This window comes from Melanotaenia boesemani, chromosome 18, assembly GCF_017639745.1.
Source record: "Melanotaenia boesemani isolate fMelBoe1 chromosome 18, fMelBoe1.pri, whole genome shotgun sequence".
Lineage (NCBI taxonomy): Eukaryota > Metazoa > Chordata > Actinopteri > Atheriniformes > Melanotaeniidae > Melanotaenia > Melanotaenia boesemani.
In genome coordinates, this window is record NC_055699.1 from 31033770 (window position 1) to 31053835 (window position 20066).

At 43.5% G+C, this 20066-nt stretch overlaps 1 protein-coding gene across 3 annotated transcripts in view; it reads right to left on the reverse strand.

Moving 5' to 3' along the window:
- Positions 1 to 20066, reverse strand: part of palmdb (palmdelphin b) — an 84777-nt gene that overhangs the window by 59701 nt on the left and 5010 nt on the right. For 2 of the 3 annotated variants that reach the window (XM_041968158.1, XM_041968156.1), the window contains exons 2-5: positions 10373 to 10423; positions 6506 to 6586; positions 5096 to 5226; positions 3912 to 4026 (exon numbers count right to left, since the gene is read on the reverse strand). In XM_041968158.1, coding sequence (XP_041824092.1) covers positions 3912 to 4026; positions 5096 to 5226; positions 6506 to 6586; positions 10373 to 10417 — 372 coding nt within the window. In that variant the 5' untranslated portion in view covers positions 10418 to 10423. Of the gene's footprint in view, positions 1 to 540; positions 566 to 3911; positions 4027 to 5095; positions 5227 to 6505; positions 6587 to 10372; positions 10424 to 20066 lie in introns of all 3 variants that reach the window. The other variant, XM_041968159.1, reaches the window with a different exon arrangement.

Below are 20066 nucleotides of genomic sequence, written 5' to 3' on the forward strand. Positions count from 1 at the left end.
TTCATCATCATGTCCAGGTCTAAATAGAGGTCTCTTAGCAACATAGTAGTGATGGTGATGTTTTTATGATGAAATGTGATAAATAATGCTGTTATCATGGATCATTGTGGATTTACCAGATAGAGTCTCTGAATAAAACTACATTTAGTGGCTGGATTGTAAACCTGCTGGACGGGATAGAAATGCCTGAAAACCTCCGTAGATCACCTACAAGGTAGCTATTCAACTTGTTCAGGTGTGCTGTAATGAGGATGGAGTATTTATTTATTTATTAACATATTTTCATGATCTGAAATTAATGACCCTAAATACACGAAGCAGCTACTTACCCTCGTTAGTGTCTAATTACATCAGCAAAGGCTTAAAGGTCAGTATGTCCACGTTAATAATAAATAATACATGATTAAAATCGTAAATATCTCAACACAGTGTGGTCTTACACATTTCCATTCTCACCAAAAGGTTAATAAAAATAGAATAAGATATGAAGCAACTAAAAAAAACAAGCATAACAGAAAGAAATGCTGAAGTGGATTTTACCTGCCTGGTACTCGGCGTTCAGGTCCTACAGGTGAAGACAGAGTAGTTGTGGGTCAAAGCAAGAAGTCAAGATGACAGAGCTTCGTGTTAGAGATGTTTAGAAAAAGAAGTCCTTGATCCAGACAGCAACCAAAATGAAATCATGCATGTTAGTCGTGGCACCGCACAGCCAGGAGTGTGTTTACCTGCACAGGTGAAGCAGCCTCTGCAGAAACAAAGCCCACCGCACACTGAATGCACGTTGTTAGAAACAAGTGGAGATTAGAGGCAGAGCTACAGGAAGCACTGACTCTGTAGATTACTTTGATAGAAAGCAGTAGAAAAAATAAAACTTCCTCTACCGACCAGCAGCACCTCCATGTTAAAGAACACTGCAGAGCTTCAGTATTTAGTCACCACGGTAACACATGAAATCTGCTTCGATTCAGATTCATCATCAAAGTTTCTGGAGGGAAATTCTCCCAAATTGTTGCAGCTTCTCCACATAAGTTAATCGAAGTTTCCTCAAGTTCATTATGTTTTTATAATAAATCATTTTTATATTAAATAAATAAAATGTGCATGTGAAAACTCAAATATGAACAAGTCTATGTTTACAGCTGTATTTAACACCACACACATTTCTAATTAACCCCCTAACGCCCACATTTATTTACAATTATATTAAAACAAAATCAATACAGTAAAAATGAGGGAGAAAAGTATGAATAAATATGCTGGAATATAATATAATTTAATATTAAATAAATTAATAACAATAAATATATATAAAGTCAATTATAAATAATAAGAAGGGATGGACCCTCTTCTGCTCTGGAGTTGCTCCTGCTGACCAGGTGTGGCCATACTCATCCCCCCCGACGTTGGGCTTTATCCTGGTGGACAAGAGGGTAGCCACCCTCCGCCTTCGGGTGGGGGTGGGTCCTGACTATTGTTTGTGTTTATGCACCAAACTCCAGTTAAGAACACCCACCCTTTCTGGAGTGTGAGACCTGGATAAGAAGCACAAGAGTTTCCACATGTACACTTGGCACCAGGACACTCCAGGCTGCAGTTGGATCGACTTTGTAGTCGTATCGTCGGACTTGCGGCCGCATGTCTTGGACACTCGGGTTAAGAGAGGGGCGGAGCTGTCAGCTCACCTGGTGGTAAGTTGGCTCAGATGGTGGGGGAGGATGCCGGTCAGTCCTGGCAGACCCAAACATGGTGTGAGGGTCTGAGAAGGTCTCTGGCCTTGAGGTCATTGTTGCCTGTTACAGGGGTAAACCCCGGAATTGTGGGTGGATGCTGGCAGTGAGGGATGCTGATGAAGTCCTATCAGAAGCTGATGGGTGTCGGACAGGCTAAACGGAACGCGGCTTCAGCAGTCGGCAAAGCAAGGATTTAGGCATGGGAGTTTGGAGAGGCCATGGAGAATGGCTTTGGATGGCTTTGAGGAGATTCTGGCCCACCATCAGGCAGCTTGGGGGGGGCACTATCAACACTGTGTACACTGAGGATGGGGGGCTGCTGACCTCGACTCAGGACGTTGTGGGTTGGTAGAAGGAATACAGCAAAGACCTCATCAATCCCACACACATTTCTTCCGACGAGGAAGCAGATTCAGGGAACCCTGGTGTGGGCTCTGCTCTCTCTGATAGGAATCTGAGGTCACCGAGGTGGTTAAAAAGCTCCTCAGTGGCAGGGCCTCGGGGGTGGACGCGATCCACCTGGAGTTCCTTAAGGCTCTGGATGCCGTGGGGCCGTTTTGGGTTTAAGTCTAGAACATGTTGTGTAGACACTGAAACTATGGTGAAAGGTGGATTATTGCTCATATGAAATCAATATGCAGACCAGAACATGTTTTCCTGTTTCCTTCCTCTCTGTGTGTAATCATAACTCAACTGCCAAAAAGGAGGCAAAAAAACTCAGAAAGCAGAGAGTTACTCTGATAACACTAAACAGATTTCACTTTTCTGTAGATATCATGATAACATTTTATTCTGAAGGCTTTTGGCTTTGATAATCTGACAGTAAAAATTAAATATTGTAAAGTTTAAACCCTTAAATACGACCTGCAGAGGCACCATCTACACCATCACCCTGACGTAGTCATCTCCACACAGATAATTACTAATAAGTGCTGTGTGAGAGCGTGCATGAATGGGTGGATGTGAAGTGTAGTCACAGAGTACGATGAGTGGCAAAAAGATGAGAAAAGTGTTGTACAAATACACATGGCTGCAGTGTTTCCACTCCAGAGCAAACATCGCTGACAAAGATCTGTTGGATCTCGGTGCTTTCACACCAGGACAGTCCGGGGAATTCTGACAAATGTCCCATCTTCCTTTGGTTTGGCTTTCATCCTGCTAAAACAGACCAAACCACCGGGTCAGTGTCATGCAGTTACAACATCTGCTCACCAGGGGGAGATGTTCCCTGGAACAACCACTGACCAGGAGGAACGAAGAAGATCCAGTTCACTGATTGGCCAGGACTGAAAATATCCCAGTAGCAGTAAACAATGGACAACAATAAATGTCTACAGTCTGGTTTTACTTTAGTGCTCACACCTGATCCAGTTTTCACCAGAATCTATCCAGCATGAGCAGCCAGACATCCGCCATGTTGATCTACATCACTTCCTGTCTTTGGTCCACTGGATGCTCTGTTTGCTTTCACACTGGAAGAGTGTCAAACAAGGAGACCTCTGGCTTCTAAGAGGACCAAAGTTCACTTCTTTGGTCCGAACCAGAGTGTAAATCGTAGCTTCGTACTCTTTGTGAAAGTGGACCAGGGTTCGTTTAAAGTGGACAAAAGGAAACAGAACCTGAGTTATCAGACCCCTCTCTGTGGAACTGGATCCCAGTTTGGCTTCCTGAACTATGAACTGCTTTATACACACAGTTATTATGAATTGGACTAATGTGGATCATACGGTTTGTTTTAATGGATTATAACTGGACTGGAATGAACTGTTTATTAAGGTCCTTTAAGACGACGTTGTGTCGAACAGGTGCTGAACCAATGAAGCTGAACTGAACTGTCCTCAAACCAACCAGCATTTTAATCAGATAAGAACGTATTTGTCTACCATCTCTAAACTCACGTGTCTTCATGAACAAGGCAAAGCTCTGAGTTTATTTTTCAGTACAGACGATGAATAATTCTTTCATGTATTCAGTAGAAATGTGGCGTTATGCTCGCCTGTCCATTCATTGCATTTACAGCAGAGTTAAAGAAACGGCTTAGTCTGAGTCCCACCTGATTTTTATTTTCATCATCATTCATTGTGCTGAGGTGAAAGCCTTCATTATTAATACTGCTGCTAATCAATCAGTACGATCAGATGGGCGTAAGTAGGACATGCGGCTTGCAGGGAGGGGACCTACCTTGATGATGTCCTCAGCCGTCCTCTCCACTTCTTTCAAGCGCTTCAGCACCACCTCCTCTTTGGCAGAGATGTTGAGTTCTTGTGTTTCCAACTCTTCCACCTCTTTCTCTATTCTGTAAAAGACAGTAACGAACCGGGTTAATTAATGAAGACGCATCCGTTTTTCTCCGTGTCCAGATTAACGTAACCAGACAGGGATTAGTTATGGTATGGAGGGTAAGGCCGCTATGTTCAGGCAGCGTGTAGCTCCGCTGGTTGAGCAGCTCATCCAGGTCGAGTCCTGGCCCTCCAGCCGAGCTTTAAGAAACCGTCTAAACATGACTAAACAAGGTTACAGTGGGACTGGGAAAGGGGCTGGAAATGGGCAGGTGATGCTGGAACTCTTGTTTGGTGCCGTTCCAGCCTGAAGAAAACATGCAAATTTCCACAGGCATTGGTGATATGGGCAGTGTGTCAGGTGAAAGCACCGGGGAGATGGCTGCCATTACATCTGCAGTAAATACTAGTTTACATTGATGTTTTGGACACTTCTTGTTCCATCAGCTGAAAGGGGCTGATAATTTAAGGATGATAATGAATCTTGTCATAGAGCAAAAACTGAAAACTTTCCTTGCAGAAAGACGCCTAAAATCAATGCCTGCAAACAGCCCAGATCTTTATCCAGTTCAAACTGTGGAGGAAACCGGAGAAAACGGTCCATGACGAGTCCGCCGGGTGAAGCTGTTTATCATTTACTGCTGGGCTGTAGTGTTTTCATGATTCCAGATGTTTTTTCTCAAATCAAAATAAAGAGAAACTGAGAGATTTTAGTTTGGATGATGGACATTTAGGTTATTTCTCAGCTTTAGTTTTTATTACACGGCTCAGGCAGAAAGGTGAAGGCCAGCGACAGGATATTTGCTAATTGATCAACTGAGACAGCAAATGAAAGATTTCATGCTTCACAGACTTTCTATACACTACAGAAGATAGTCGAAGTTGTCTCGGGGGAGCTGAGTCTGGACTGCTTCACACAGCTCGATATCGGCTGTTTTAATTAAAAAAAGATCCAGCTGTACAACAGAAATGAAGCTGCTCGCAGCCCGGATCTCTGATGCTCTACCAGCTTCAGTCTCCACCCACATGCCGGGTCTGCCGTGGGACTGGAGGGTTTCTGGAGGGACTCTGTGGGTTTCAGGTCACCTGAGGATGTTGCTCTGCAGCTGATCGCTCTGCTGCTGCTCGTCTCGAGCCTGAAGCCTCATGGCCTCCTGCTCCTCCTCCGACTGCTGACTCAGGCCGTCCATCAGCCATTGCTCCCTCAGGGCTTTCTTCTGTCGGTCACACAGAAAAGCAGAGTTTAGTTTAGTCTTCGTATCTGGAAGCTTGTGGAAAGCTGCTGTTTACAGAGTGTTCAGTCTGATGACGTATAGAGAGAAAATCTGAGCTTCACTCTGACAGTAATGTAGATAATAAGTTAAAACACCTGTTTTTCTTTGGGTTGGACTGGAACAGCAGAATAAAACAACTTAATGTCTTTGAAATGACAAAGGAGGAAGATTAAAGGATAATTCCCATCATGTCAGATGGATGTGGTGTTTTTAGCTCTGAGAAAGTAAATGAAATATAAAAACTCCCACACTAGAGTTCCTCATGGGAGTCTGCAGACTGGCCGTTCGGTCAGACACATTCCTGCTGAGGAAGAAGCACACATACGACACGTTTAACCCTGCATCCTAACATGTGCTTAGGATGAAATAGATAGTTTCATTATCTATTATGTCATATACTTAATCTGCATCTTTTAGTCATGTTAGGCTGTTCCTGGTCTCGGTTTGTAGTTCTTTCTTTGTGTTTTCTGTTTTCTGTCTTTACTGCACCTGGTTTGATTTGCTCCTTCTGTTCCTCGTCGTGTATTTACCCTCCTTGGCTTCATCTTGCCAGTTCGTTGTAGCCTTCATGCTATTTTCCATCCTCGTAGTCTAGTTGAGTTTTTTGTTATTAAATCTTGTTCCTGCACCCGTCTGCCTCCCGCCTTGTCAGTTTTAACATCTTCTGACTACAGTGGCCTGAAAACAACTCTGTGGTATTTTTCCTTTGTTTTTTTTTTCTTTTAGTGTTTCTTCTGTTAAATATTTAATAAATGTGTTTTTTTTAACCTATTAATGTTCAGGCAACAGGCTTCAAACTACTACCACAGAAAGATGTTGTAAGGGTTTCATTTAGAAAACTGAGTCCCGACAGAGGTGAACCTCCCAATAATTCCTCCGTCATGACGTGGACGACGTGGCTGCTAACCGCCCTGAAGTTCAGCAGCCGCCACGTTAATAAAAACCAGCTGCTGAGACTGAGTGGTAAAAAAATCTGTATTTCTAATCTTAAATAGTTACTCATAATAAATGAATGGGGTTGAAACTACATAAAATAGTTAATAACTGCCAAAAAGAAACTTGTGTTGTAGTATAATAGAATAAATAAAGATGCTTATTGGTCATCTTGTAAAATGCATCATTTTCATCTCATATCAGCTCCACAAACTGTCTCGTTGTCCTTCAGTTTATAGGAGTGTGGACGCTCCACCAGCTCAGGCTTTAATAAAGATAATGAAAATACCTTTATATACTGGAGCTTTAATTTCTCCTCTTCGATCTGCCTCCTTTTCTTGGCGATGTCTTCCTGGATTCGTCTTTTGTCCTGTGGGGACAGAGGACATGTTTCCAGCATGTGTAGCTTTTACTGCACGGAAAGTTTTCCACCTGTTGACGCTTCGACCTTCAGCTGGCAGCCTCCCACCAAAAGCCACAAACAGCTGAAATGCCACAGGTGATGCGACCTGACTCTACCTGTCCTCAGTGTGTGTCAGCACAAACATTTCCTGCAGAAAACACAATCAGTTTATTTATTTTCTTTATAAAAGTCAGAAGAATTAAAGGTTAACTCATTTATATTTAATTCCCTGATAGTAACAGACGACACCTTGTTTTAAGCCAGTAATTCAGAGTAAAGTGTGTTCCTGGATGTCACTCTGAGGGGGGTCACTGTTGGCTAATGTTAGCTCCATGCAGGATCCAGGGTCAGCTGGGCTCTTAGCCCAGTGAAAGTGGATCTCCCTGATGATGTCTGCTGGTATTTATAACCCCCTCTGTCAGACTCGGCTACGTCAGTATGCTGAAATGTCTGGACCTTGAAAATCCTTTTACTAAGACGGATGGCATCCTGATAACTGAGAGGAGTGTACTGGGTTTGTTTTCCCTCATTTCTGCTGGACAGAGTGGTGAGACAGAGGAGTCTCAATCTCCAAATTCTCTTAAAAACCTCCTATTATTATTATGTTTTTAAATTAAACTTAAAATCACTTCATTAATATTTTCTTTATGTCTCTGTGTCTCCTATCAGCATCATGCTGCAGAATTAAGGCTCTTATGTCCAGATATCAAAGATAAGCAGAATAAAGTTGTTTTATTGTTATGAAATATTTGCAGAAAAATCTACTAACAACTAGAATCTAATAAACGTTTTTCTCAGCAATAAACTGTTGGAGACGGAGAGATTGTCTAAGTTTGTAAAAGCCTTGAAATTCCCTAAAATTTCCTGTACTTTTCTATGACAGCTGCCTGTTGATCAGTTTGACTACAATCAGTCAATCAAACTTTATTTTTGAAGCACTTTTCATAAACAAAATGTAGCACAAAATGCTTTACAGATTTAAAAAAAGCAGCCCTCCCACTATACACCCTCCACCCATCTCAACACCACTTCTTCATCACCACACACACATACGCTCGGATTAACATGTGGCCAAGCACAGAGGAGCCAGGTAAGGAAACTATCACAGGAGCCATCTGCATGAGGAGCTAAAAGACCAAAACCAGGGAAGGTGCCCCCCCCAGGCATGGCCGACACGACCCCGGCTCAGAGGGCTCCCTCTGAGGAACATACGCAAAAATAATAAAATACATAAAAATGGTGAAGACTAAAAATGATTAGAAAGAGGTAAGATAAAAGTATAAATCAATAATAAAACACTGTAAAATAAGACCAAGGCTAAAATAAAAATAGTTGAAAACCTAAAAATATTTGTTAAAATAATAATTAAATCAACTCTTACACTGGGTCAAAGGCCTAAGACAAGAAATGGGTTTTAAGCAGAGATTTAAAGATGGAAGTGAGGAGGTCTGTTTAACATGCAGCTGCAGCAAGTCCCAGAACCGAGCAGCTGCCACTGCAAAAGGCCGGTCCCCTCTGAGCTGACGCCGCGTCCTCGGCACGTCCAGAGCCGCTGGTCAGCTCTGACACCGGTTCAAACGCATGAAAGACAGCAGAAGCAGAGACAGAGGCTGATGGATCGGGGATAGGAGAAGATATTTGAGTCCTCATGTTCATCTACAAAGAAGTTTAGAAGTTTTTTACAAGCCTCAAATGAAGATTCAATGCAGAATCTTAGGAGAATTAAGAACAATGTCTATTGTGTTAGAAAGTATGTGGGGTATATTGGAGTTTAACAGAGTAAAATTTGACATATTTTCCTTTAGCATCGTATAGCTCCGAGGATCTTCAGGACACAAACTCCGGTAAGGTGGCGGCTCAGGAGGAGCAGACTAGTTCAGGTTGTCATTAATGTGGAAAGAAAGGAATGTAGAACTGATGACATATAGAGTAAAGATATAAAGGACAGCGAAGACAGAAGCCTGGTGAAGGAAACCAGATGTGTGACAGATGGGAGTGAATGTGCTGACCGACATTCCTAACTCGGGACCTTCAGTTTGTGTTTTTGTTTGGATTGTGTTCCAAACTGACCTTCCTGGACACACAAAACTGAGAAGGTTTCCTCTTTCCATCAACTGTTATTTTGCAACTGAGCAGCTAAACCCCGCCTGGTAACTCCTGAGTCTGTGCTGCATCATATCAGACAAACATCACAGCTCTGAACCAAGTCTGGAATAAAGGAATATTAAACATGAATTACATGAAACAAGATTATTTGCTGAACGTGTTGCTTCACTTTGTATATAAACCACTTTTCAGCTAATAGCTCATCATCAGTGTCACTGTATAAAATGTCTTCTTTCATTTTATAACCCAAATTCCCCAAAACGTTGGTACAGTTTAAAATGTAGATATAAACACAATATAATGATTTATAAACCCCATCAATCTATATTTTATTCCCAGTAGAAAATAAACATATCAGAGGATGAAACTGAGACGTTTCACCATGTGATGGAAATATGAGCTGATAGTGAATCTGATGCAGCAACACGTCTGGAAAAAGTTGGAACAGGAGCAACAAAAGGCTGGAAAAGTACCTGATACAACCCAGAAACACCTGGAGGAGCATTTAACAACTAACCAGGTTACCTGGTACCAGGTCAGTAACATGACTGGTATAAAAGGAGCATTTCAGAGAGGCAGAGTCTCTCAGAGGGAAAGATGGACAGAGCTTCACCAATCTGAGACAAACTGGATCTAAAACTGGAACAATTTCAGAAAAATGATCTTAAAGAGGACGTCACAGCGTCCTGACTTTTATAGAGGTTTTAAATGGATAAATTATTCCTCACACAGTCTCACAGTCTCACACAGGAACTTCCTCCTTGTCATCAGTAATGGGAAAAGCCCTGACCATCCTTATCTGATGCTTCACACCTCAAACATAAATCCATCCAGGAGAAAGTGTTTACTTTAGGAAAATAAGATTATGCTCAGGGTGATTATAAGAGTAAACTTTTAGTTCACAGATGTTGAAGTGTGAATACTGTAGTGGAATTTTATTTATCAAAGATCACACACTAAGTGAGACTCAAACAAAGTATTTTAATAAGAGCTGATCAGCAATGAGAATCCCACAGTCAACGAAGTTTTGGCTGCACGAGTCTGAACAGATGCATTTGGGTTTGGTTTATAAAGGCCAGCATGAGCTGATCACATCAAGGTAAATCATTAGTCCTCTGTTTCAAAGGAATGTTAGGAGATTGGAAGGGGAAGTGGAGCGCTCACTCAATTCTTATCTGGGTACAAGTCATCCTCCTTCCTCAGTAAAACACAAGACAAGGTTTTGTAACAATACAAAGTGCATGTGTATAAAATTTTCCATTACAATACACAGTGAGTTTCTTTCTTTTTTAAACCATAACTTTATTTCATCACTTATTTATCTGAATATAAGACATTAATTTCACAGACAATAAACTGCTTTCTAACATGAAGCAAACCAGTCTCTTTAGGAAAGTATTAGTCTGGAAGAGGATTTTACTCTTCTGGGATCGTGTTTAGGGTTTGAAGAAACTCAGCTGTGTTTCTGGAGATGTATTCAAAATATTATGGAAAAATGCATGAAGCAAATAATCTCTTTTATTCACTGTGTTCTCTTACCAAAGATTAAAATCTTTAACCAGTTTATAAAATCTGAGCTCACCTCCGACAGATAAACACGGATAACATCTACAACCTGCTGTATAGAAACACAGATGTGATTCTTACCGTGATTGCCTGGAGCCGCTCCTTCAGCAGGTCAGCCTCCTCCATGACGACCTGCACACAGACACAACACATGATGGTTGATGGATGGATTCTATTCTATTCTATTCTATTCTATTCTATTCTACAGTCATTTAGCAGACGCTTTTATCCAAAGCGACTTACATTTGAGAGCAAGAACAACACAAGCAAGAATTCAAACAAGATGGACGTCATCATTTAGTTGTAGTCAGACTGCTGGAGTCCAGGTGGACCAGGTGGACCAGGTGGACCAGGTGGACCAGGTGCTGTCATGTAGTTCTAGAGGCTGTACATATAATTTGTTTTAATTGTTTTATTTTTTTTTTTTTTTTTTTTTTTTTTTAGTTTTGTGTAAGTCATAAATACAAGATCAGGATTTCATCAAACAATATCATCTTGGGCATAAGTGCACGATTTCATCACACATGATGGATGGATGATCATCTCCAGCTCCACCCAACATCCAGTGTCATTTAACTCCGCGTACCAGACGCCCCGTGGGCGGGACATGACTTCCCAGTGCCGCCACATGTCATACACCACTGGGAAGCTAAGATTCTTGGGATGTGAATGAGGGAAACCAGTCCAGGCTTATTTCTGACCAGTTGCCAGTGCAGTTTATCTTTGAAGCCATGCTGTTCTCCAGCAGCAGATGGTGCTGCCCTGTTACATCAGCAAAGGTCCAGTAGAAGGTGTCCAGTAAAATAGTTGCTCTACAACAAGCTTTTTATCCAGAAAAAAAATTTTAAGTGAAAACTGAAGGATTTTATTAAACAGGCTCTAACACCAGAAACGTTGTGCACGTGTGTGAATGTGCACGGCAAAAATAATCTATGGTCATGTGAGTAAAAAAAGACCTAAACTGGGAAACGTTCTGAACACAAGTGAAATAATCTCCCAGTGCAGGACAATCACACCAGAATAAGAAAACGGCCTGTAGACAGATGAGAAGCAGCTTAAAAGCAGCCATGAAACAGTCACTTCAAGTTCTTTAAAAGTGGAAAACCAGCCTGTTGATGCTTCTTTTCAGTGTTTCTTTCACACTTTGGCAGCAAAGATCTTAAAAACAAAAAAAAAAAAGATGAAAAGAAGTTCTCAAACAGAGTCTCAGTGAGATGATTTTACTTAATATGCATGTAAAATGACTATTTTTAAGATAAAGTATCTAAGTAAGACATAAAAGACATATACTCTGCACACACTCTGCTCATGGCAAGTTTATCTCTCAAAATGAGATCACGCAGACTTTTTTTTAATAGAAGACTGTTTCTGCAGCGTGTTCACAAACCTGAGAATAAAAGAGAAATTAAGCTCAGAAAAGAAGAACAATCATATCATTTAAGCAGATATGGTTTATATTTGGGCCTAACACACACACACACACACACACACACACACACACACATATAGATATATTTATTTATTTTTTTGGGGGGGGGGTTCTCCCCTGTAATAATCCCAGCTGATGGTGTATTATACACGCATGGAAAGCCTGACTGGTCACCATGACAACCAGGTGACTGAACAAAACTAAACAGAGATTTTAATACTTTTTGTGTGTGTGGAGGGGTCTACCCACACGTTTAGCTGTGCTGCTCATTTCACCGGAGTGCCATCCTCAGCAGCTCTACCTGGTTGTCATGGTGACTGATCAGGCTTTTCGTCCGTGTATAAGACAACAGCAGCTGGTTTTATTAAAGGACAGAAATAACCCACCAAACACTCATTACCTTTCTTTTTGTGCTAGGTTTACATGTTGATGTATAGATAATAAATCCACACAGTGTGAAGTTCAGGACATCTGAGTGAGCCTCACAACTGTTTTTAGATGACTGATTAATAATGAATAATTACATGGGGGGTGGGGGGGGGGGGGGTGGGAGAGTGGTGTGGGTGTGGGGGGATGGGTGGTGGAGGGATGGTGTGTGGGAGGGTGGGGTGTGTGGAGGTGGATGCGTGGTGTGTGGGAGGGGGGGTGGTGTGGGTGTGGGAGGATGAATGGTGGAGGGATGATGTATGTGTGGGAGGATGGGGTATGTGTGGGAGAATGTATGGTGCAGGGATGGGGGAGTGTGTGGGAGGATGGATGGTGGAAGGATGGTGTGTGTGCGGAAGGATGGATGGTGTATGGGAGGGAGGATGGTGTGTGTGTGGGGGAGTGGTGTATGTTTGGGAGAGTGGGTGATGGAGGGGTGGTGTGTGTGTGTGGGAGGATGGGGTACGTGAAGGTGGATGTTTGGTGTAGGAGAATGATGTATGTGTGGGAGGATGGGTAGTGGAAGGAAGGTGTGTGTGTGTGTGTGTGTGTATGGGAGGTGTGAAGGTGGATGAATGGTGTGTGAGAGGGAGGATGGTGTATGTGTGGGAGGATGAGTGGTGGAGGGATGATGTGTGTGTGGGAGGATGGGGTAGGTGTGGGAGAGTGTATGGTGGAAGGATGGTGAGTGTGTGGGAGGAAGGATGGTGTGTGTGTGGAAGGATGGATGGTGGAAGGATGGTGTGTGTGTGTGGGAGGACAGAGTATGTGAGGGTTGAATGGTGTATGCGTGGGAGGATAAATGGAGGAGTGGAAGGAGAGTGTGTGTGTTTGTGTGTGTGTGTTGGTCTGGGGGGGGGCAGGACTGGTTCTCGGGGTGTGCGGCTGGGCGCTGGGGTGAGGGGCTGGCCTCTGGTGGTGGCCGTCTGGGCGGGCCGGGTCCCCCCGGGTGGCGTGCTGGCCCTCGGCCTGTGGGGGGGGGGGGGGTGTCCCTGCGCTCCTGGGCCCGGGCCCTCTGCCCCGTCTGTCCCGGGCGGCCGGTGCCCGGGGGGGTCGGGGACTGCTGGCCTCGGCCCGCCGGGGCCAGTGCCCTGGGTCCGCGGGGCGGCTCCTGCTGGGGTCTCCTGCTGCTGCCTTCCTGGGCAGGCGAGTGGTCGTCTCTGTGGACCGGTCGGGATCTGTTGCCTGCGGGGGGGCTGGTGGCCTGGGTCTCGGGACCGCTGGCCTGACTCTGGCCTCTGTTCAAGTGAGGTGGCATCTGCATGATCACTCTGCATGGTCACTCCTTCCTGAACGTCTCCACACAGTCTTTGCGTCGCCGTGTGGCCGAGTTCTCCAACACATCCACACAGGTTTCTCTGCGCGTGTTCTTGAATACAGCAGTTTCACTTATATCTATTATCATATTTTTTTTTCTTTTTTTTATTATTTCTGTTCTTATTATTATTATTACTCTTACTCTTATTATTATTATTGTTACTATTATCAACTAGTTGTGTAATGACCTACTGGCTAGGATGATCGTAGCTATATATGTTGTAAGTAGTATGGATTACATGGTCTTCTGTATGATGTTTCAAGTCCCCACCCGCACTCCCCACACCCTTTCTGTCCCTCTCTCTCCCCTCCCTCTTCTCTCTACTTTCTTTTCTCTCTCTCTGTCCCCTCCGGTCGAGTCCAGCATTAAGAGTCTGATTTAATAAAGTTTTTCATCAAGAGGGACTTTATACATGTAGTATAAATCCCTGCTTGATAGAGTAAAATTGCCCAGCACCAGACAGCAGCCAGACAATCATTCTGTTTGCAACAATGCTGGACAAGACAGGTTAAAAAAAAAAAAAAAAAAAAAAAAAAAAAAAAATGAATAATTACATTTTAAACCTACCTAAAATCTTGAAATGTGTGTTACCAACTGTTCATTGTGCCTTTAACTGATCCATGTGGGACTAAAAAAGTTGTTTAGATATGAATTTATACATTTTCCAGCAGCACATGGAGTCTGGTGGAGACAAAACGTGCTCCAGAGAAAGTTAGAGATGATGAGTCAAACTGTCACTGGTCAGATAATAATAGGATGGTTTAGTCACTGGAAGCAGCTACGTGAGCAGGGTCTGGTCCTGCCACACATGATTTACTATGTACATTATACACACAATATAGGTTTACATGTTTGTGCCATGTCAGGGGGGTCGGCTGGAGAAGTGTCACGTTTGTGTCACATGTCAGAGGAATGATGGATCTCTGTCTCAGGAATGGAACAATGACTGTAACATGATAGTGCTGGCTCTCAGGTCTAAGCCAAGCCAATAAATCACAGTAGTACTGGAGGTAGAGATGCACCTGGCCTCATCAAACAATAACACTTCTCTAAAACTAAAATAAAAATGTTTGTTTTCCTGTTTTTTTCCTGCAGTGGGCTTTTCCCACCATGCAACGAGCAAGAACTGCATGTGAAGGAAGAGATGACATGTTCATACATGTGGTACAGTTACCCAGCAGTCCTACGCAGCTAACAAACCTCTGATATTGTTTACAGTGAATGCACTACAGTTGTATTTAATATCAGCATCTTTGGCTCTTGTGGCGTCTGCAGTGATGAGGACTCTGCATCGGTCTGTCGTGGTGAAGAAGGAGCTGAGCCAAAAGGCAAAGCTCTCGATTTACCGGTCGATCTACGTTCCTACCCTCACGTATGGCCATGAGCTGTGGGTAGTGACCGAAAGAACAAGATCGCGAATACAAGCGGCCGAAATGAGTTTTCTCCGCAGGGTGGTCGGGCTCTCCCTTAGAGATAGGGTGAGAAGCTCGGTGATCCGGGAGGGGCTCAGAGTAGAGCCACTGCTCCTCCACATCGAGAGGAGCCAGATGAGGTGGCTCGGGCATCTGGTTAGGATGCCTCCTGGACGCCTCCCTGGTGAGGTGTTCCGGGCACGTCTCACCGGAAAGAGGCCCCGGGGCAGACCCAGGACACGCTGGACAGACTACATCTCTCGGCTGGCCTGGGAACGCCTCGGGATCCCTCCGGATGAGCTGGTGAATGTGGCCGGGGAGAGGGAAGTCTGGGTTTCCCTGCTTAGACAGCTATGATGCTAATGTGTCCTCTAGCTGCAAGCTAACGCGCGTAACCCTAACCTGCAGACTTTATTTAGGAGAATGGTAACTGGTCTGTGTTTATTATGTGCTTTTCTGTACCTGGAATGATGCCCAATCGTTTTATATTATGGATTTCCACACACATTCACACACTGATGGCAGAAGCCCCCATTTACCCCTATCTATATAGAAGCTATCATCGGGGAAAAAACATCATTTTAAACACTTTGTTTGGTTTATTTTTGCTTTCATTTTCTCTTGTTTAAAAATGTAAATGTGCACCAGGCTGTTACATATTCAGCTGGACGAGGACTCATTTCCATGTTTAAATTTGGGTTCATTAAAGGTATGATAACTAGTTTATACTGTAGCACCATCAGGGAGATGTGATCATCAAAGAGCCATAAAGAACAGGCAGCAGCCTTCCATCAGATGGGATGACTCCCACTTCACCCAAGTCCCGAATTCAATGACTCACAATGTTTTAAAGTCCTCACTAATGCGGCAAATAGCAACAGAGTTTGTCCAGATCCAGAGGAATAAAATGATTTTCAGTAAACATGAAGCAGCACGTGGAAGCAGAAGCTCCTGCCATGCTGGGATGAAGCAGTTCTAGATCCAGGATGTAGCTGCAGTGACTGGTTCATTCTGTAGCACCTTATCAAGTGAGTGGGGTATAGAGAGTCTACAGACGTGCTAAACGTCCAGGACATGATCCCAGCAGGTAACTGGAAATCTGTTGGTGTTCAGTCTTCCTGTTTCTGTAAAGGGTCACTGGGGTTTATGTCCAGTCCAAGTACAACATGGTGGTGACTACATCAAGTAAACTATGTCTGGAATTTTCAGCATGTCCCTGTGAAAATCTCTCTTATGTTTCAGTATTCTGGTAGATGTGAATGACCTCATATTTTTAGACTCTGGCATCTCCCCTAGAAACATCTGTTTCTGTTGCATCTATGATGCCTGCTCCTCCCACATGTTAATTGTACATAAATACTCGTACAAACGGGTCTGAAAGTACAGTGAAAATCTTTCATTTTTCCACGTAGACTTGAGCCGAAGCGGTCGTGGGAAGATTAAGTTGGGTTCTAGATATTTGGTATCACAAAGCTGTTTCAGACTCTCACCTGATCCACAGCCGGTTGGGTCTAAGATTAAAGATCCTGACCCATCACTTCTCTAAGAAACTTAAGTAAGAAAAAAGACATTGGTCCCATTCCAACCCAGACTGGAGTCACTGATCTTCTCCGTTTATTCTCATCAGAGAATATTACAGTACTAGTTATTCTGTCGATTTTATCCGTGTTGTATATTAGTGAAATCTTTACTGCAAATCTGCAAAACTACAATCCTCCGAGCAGCCCGTTCTCACTATACCATCATATAGGTTTGCTTGTGAGGAGCCTCTGCTGTTACAAAACAAAACAGAAGCCTGGAAGCAGCGCAATGTGACTTTCTGGCCTTAAAACTCATTTCCGACGAAGCTGCAGCGACTTTTATTATGGACGTTACTGAAGCCTCCTGAGGCTGAGAAATCATTTCACTACTTATTTGTCTCAAACGCTGCGTCACCTTACATCTGTGCTTTGCTTTACGGTGCTGCGTCACATGGTAAGAATTCAGTATCAACACACTGGCCGTTCTGAACGCACAACATGGCTGATTTATCAGAAAACCAAGAAGATGTCATCAGAGGTAAAGAGGAAAGGGAGGAAAGGAAGAGATGGACAACATCAGACTGACTAGAGAGAGCTCAGAGGGACAGAATGAAGACAATGCTGGATTAGCCATGTTAAAAAATGTATATATCTCCTCTCATGTTGTTCTGTGAACCATGACAGCTGACGGTGATCAGCTGATCGGCTTTTCTCTCTTGCTGCGTGTGTTTATGGATCAGCTGAGAAGGAGAAAACTAGCGTTCATGGTTCACACCGTCACATATTCACCAACAAAGTCTTGTTGGCAGGACCTTCTCTAACACAGTAGCTGCTGGTGGTAGGGTTTAAACTTCAGCTATGCAGGGGCGGGTCTGGAAAAGTTCTGATGGGGGGCCAGGAGCACTGACCAGGAAAAGGGGGGCGCATATGAGACTTGTTTTAAGGTTTAGATTTTATGAAATATTGAACCGATTATTACAACTAAAGTGATCATCTAGTAAAACAAACAGCCAATGATGTGTTTTACCAGCAGGTGTTTACTTTGGGTGATGCTGCTGTAGGACTTTTATCACTGCTGCACAAACACTCACACTTTAATGATAAAAGAAAAAGCTGTTTTTATCCAGATCATCAGTTTTATCAGAGTTTCTTCATCAATGTCGGCTGTTTAACTTCAGTCGTCACATCTGCTGCATTTAGGACAGAAATTATCACCATGGAGACGGTTGGTGAGATGATGTTATATAAGTTCTGAATTATGATCTAGAACATGGTAGAGATGATTTAGAACATATAGAAGAACATTACATGCTGCATTTACTGACCTTTGGACATCTGACATTTACCCAAGAGAAGCTCAGTTAACAGTAAATATTTGTAGCATCGGCTCGTTCTGGTGATACGATGCAGTAAAAACAAGCAGATTTCAGGCAGAGTCACACATGGACGTTAATCATGATTCATTTGTAAGCTGTAATTAATCTGATTAAAATAACCATCATATATATATACATATATATATATATATATATATATATGTATATATACATATATATATATATACATATATATATATATATATATATATATATATACATACATATATGATATATATATACATATATGATATATATATGAGAGAGAGAGAGAGAGAGAGAGAGAGAGAGAGAGAGAGAGAGAGAGAGAGAATGTATATTGAACAGGAAATAAACATAAAAATCAAACAGCTGAAGCAAAACCCGCAAACCATGACAGCTAAAGATAAAACTTTTATTTTTAAGTACCCAAAGCACTTCAACTTAGATTTTAATGTGGCTGTACTCATGAATAGAAAACTGATGGGTGGATTTCTGCTCAGTCTGGTTTTTCTATGAATCTACAAGCATTGTAAAAAGAAAACAAGTATGCCTCTACAGGACCAATAAAACATGCAGGATCATAAGAAATGTCATCAACAGAGACCACAGTGTTATTATCTACGAGGAATCCTCTCCAGCTGAATGCAGAGCTTTTCTGTACACGGAGGAGCTTACATTTTTCCCATCATGCTCAGCCCCCCCACACTCCCACACAGCCTGACTCAAAGCCGCCTTTCACTCCACGGCCAACACAGCAGCATCATTCACGGCTCTCAGGGAGGATCTGACATGTTTCATTCCCACAACAAAATACCAGCCTGCTCAGCTTGTTGCCACATTATTATTCTTCATTAAAGCTCCAGGGAATTTTGCAATTAGCGCCTCTTTAAAGTGCATCATGAAATTACAGAAGCGTGGATATTTTGCTCACACCGCTTCTGACAGCAGTAATATTTTTATTTTAGTCATGAGACTCATGATTGTAACACACCTTTCTAAATTTCCCTTAAGGTGAAAAGCTTTCCTTTGAGTAATAAGAATTTAAAAGACATATTTTAGTTTTGTTATTAAAAAGAAAAAAAAAAATCATACCACATGATCTCATTTTTCCAGAACAGCTTCAGCTGATTTTCTTTGCTTATTTTATGCAAAGAAAAAATGTACAATAATAAATGTTTAGAAATTTAATGATGGTAAACAGATGTCAGATAGACTGCAGAGCTGAAGGACGATGGACCGGCCACCACTGTTACAACCTCACCTGGCCAGGGCTGGTAGGCCTCCGGCAACTCATCTCAGATTCTCCACACCTGGTCTTGATCCGCTCACCATAATCAAGCCCAACCAGTCACACCTGTCTCCTGGTCCTCATATACACCAGCACCTCAGTCACTCCCTGTCAGACCTTAAACCTACGCACTTCATGGACTCACCCCTTCTCTGTTCCCGGTTCCTGTCCCTCCAACCGACTCCTTCAGTTCTGTCTCAGTAAGACTTTTACCTTGTATTCCTGGTTGAGAATAAAGTATCATTAACCTGCCTATGTCTCTGTGGAGTCCCTACGTAACAGAAGGTCAGACCACAACTGAAATGTGCTAGAGAAAACAAATCTTTGAGGACTTGCTGCTGGACCTGGAGGTCCTCCTTTTCCCGAAGGACTACAGGGTGGTCCACACCGCATTAAAAGCCTATGTGGACAAGATGGCTAAGTACCCTGGGCTCACTGAGAGGTTACGTGTGGCTGTGGACCTAGTCACCTAACCTGGAAGCCAGGCCTCATTCCAGGGTCGCCCCCTGCTCCCAGGCTCACGTCCCCAGGGTCGCCTCAGGTTCCTCGGTCCTGTCCGGCTCTACAGCGTCCGACGCCACAGCCATGGTCAGCGCCTGTCCTGCAGCCTCCTACGCCTGCTCCCCGGTCCAGCCCGCCTCTATAGCGTCCGACACCACAGCCACGGTCAGCTCCGGTCCTGCAGCCTCCTATGCCTGCCCCCCAGTCTTGTCCTACTCCACAGCCTCCAGCCTTGGATTCCGGCCCTGAGGGGGTCTCGGCGAGAGACGCTCCTCTACTGTGGTCTGTGGTTCACCCTGCCGAGAAGATGGCTTCTCTTCGGCCTCTGGCACCTGGGCTCGCTATGAGGCGTTACTGAGCTTCCCAGAGCTTCCGTCCATACAGCAGCCCGGTTGCCCACTAGACAATTTGCTCATGTCCGTGCGACCTCCCGGTCGCCCGCCAGAGACTTTGCTTCTGTCTGTGCAACCTCCTGGTCGGCCGCCAGAATTAATAAATTGTGCCTGTCTTCCAGCGCTCCAGC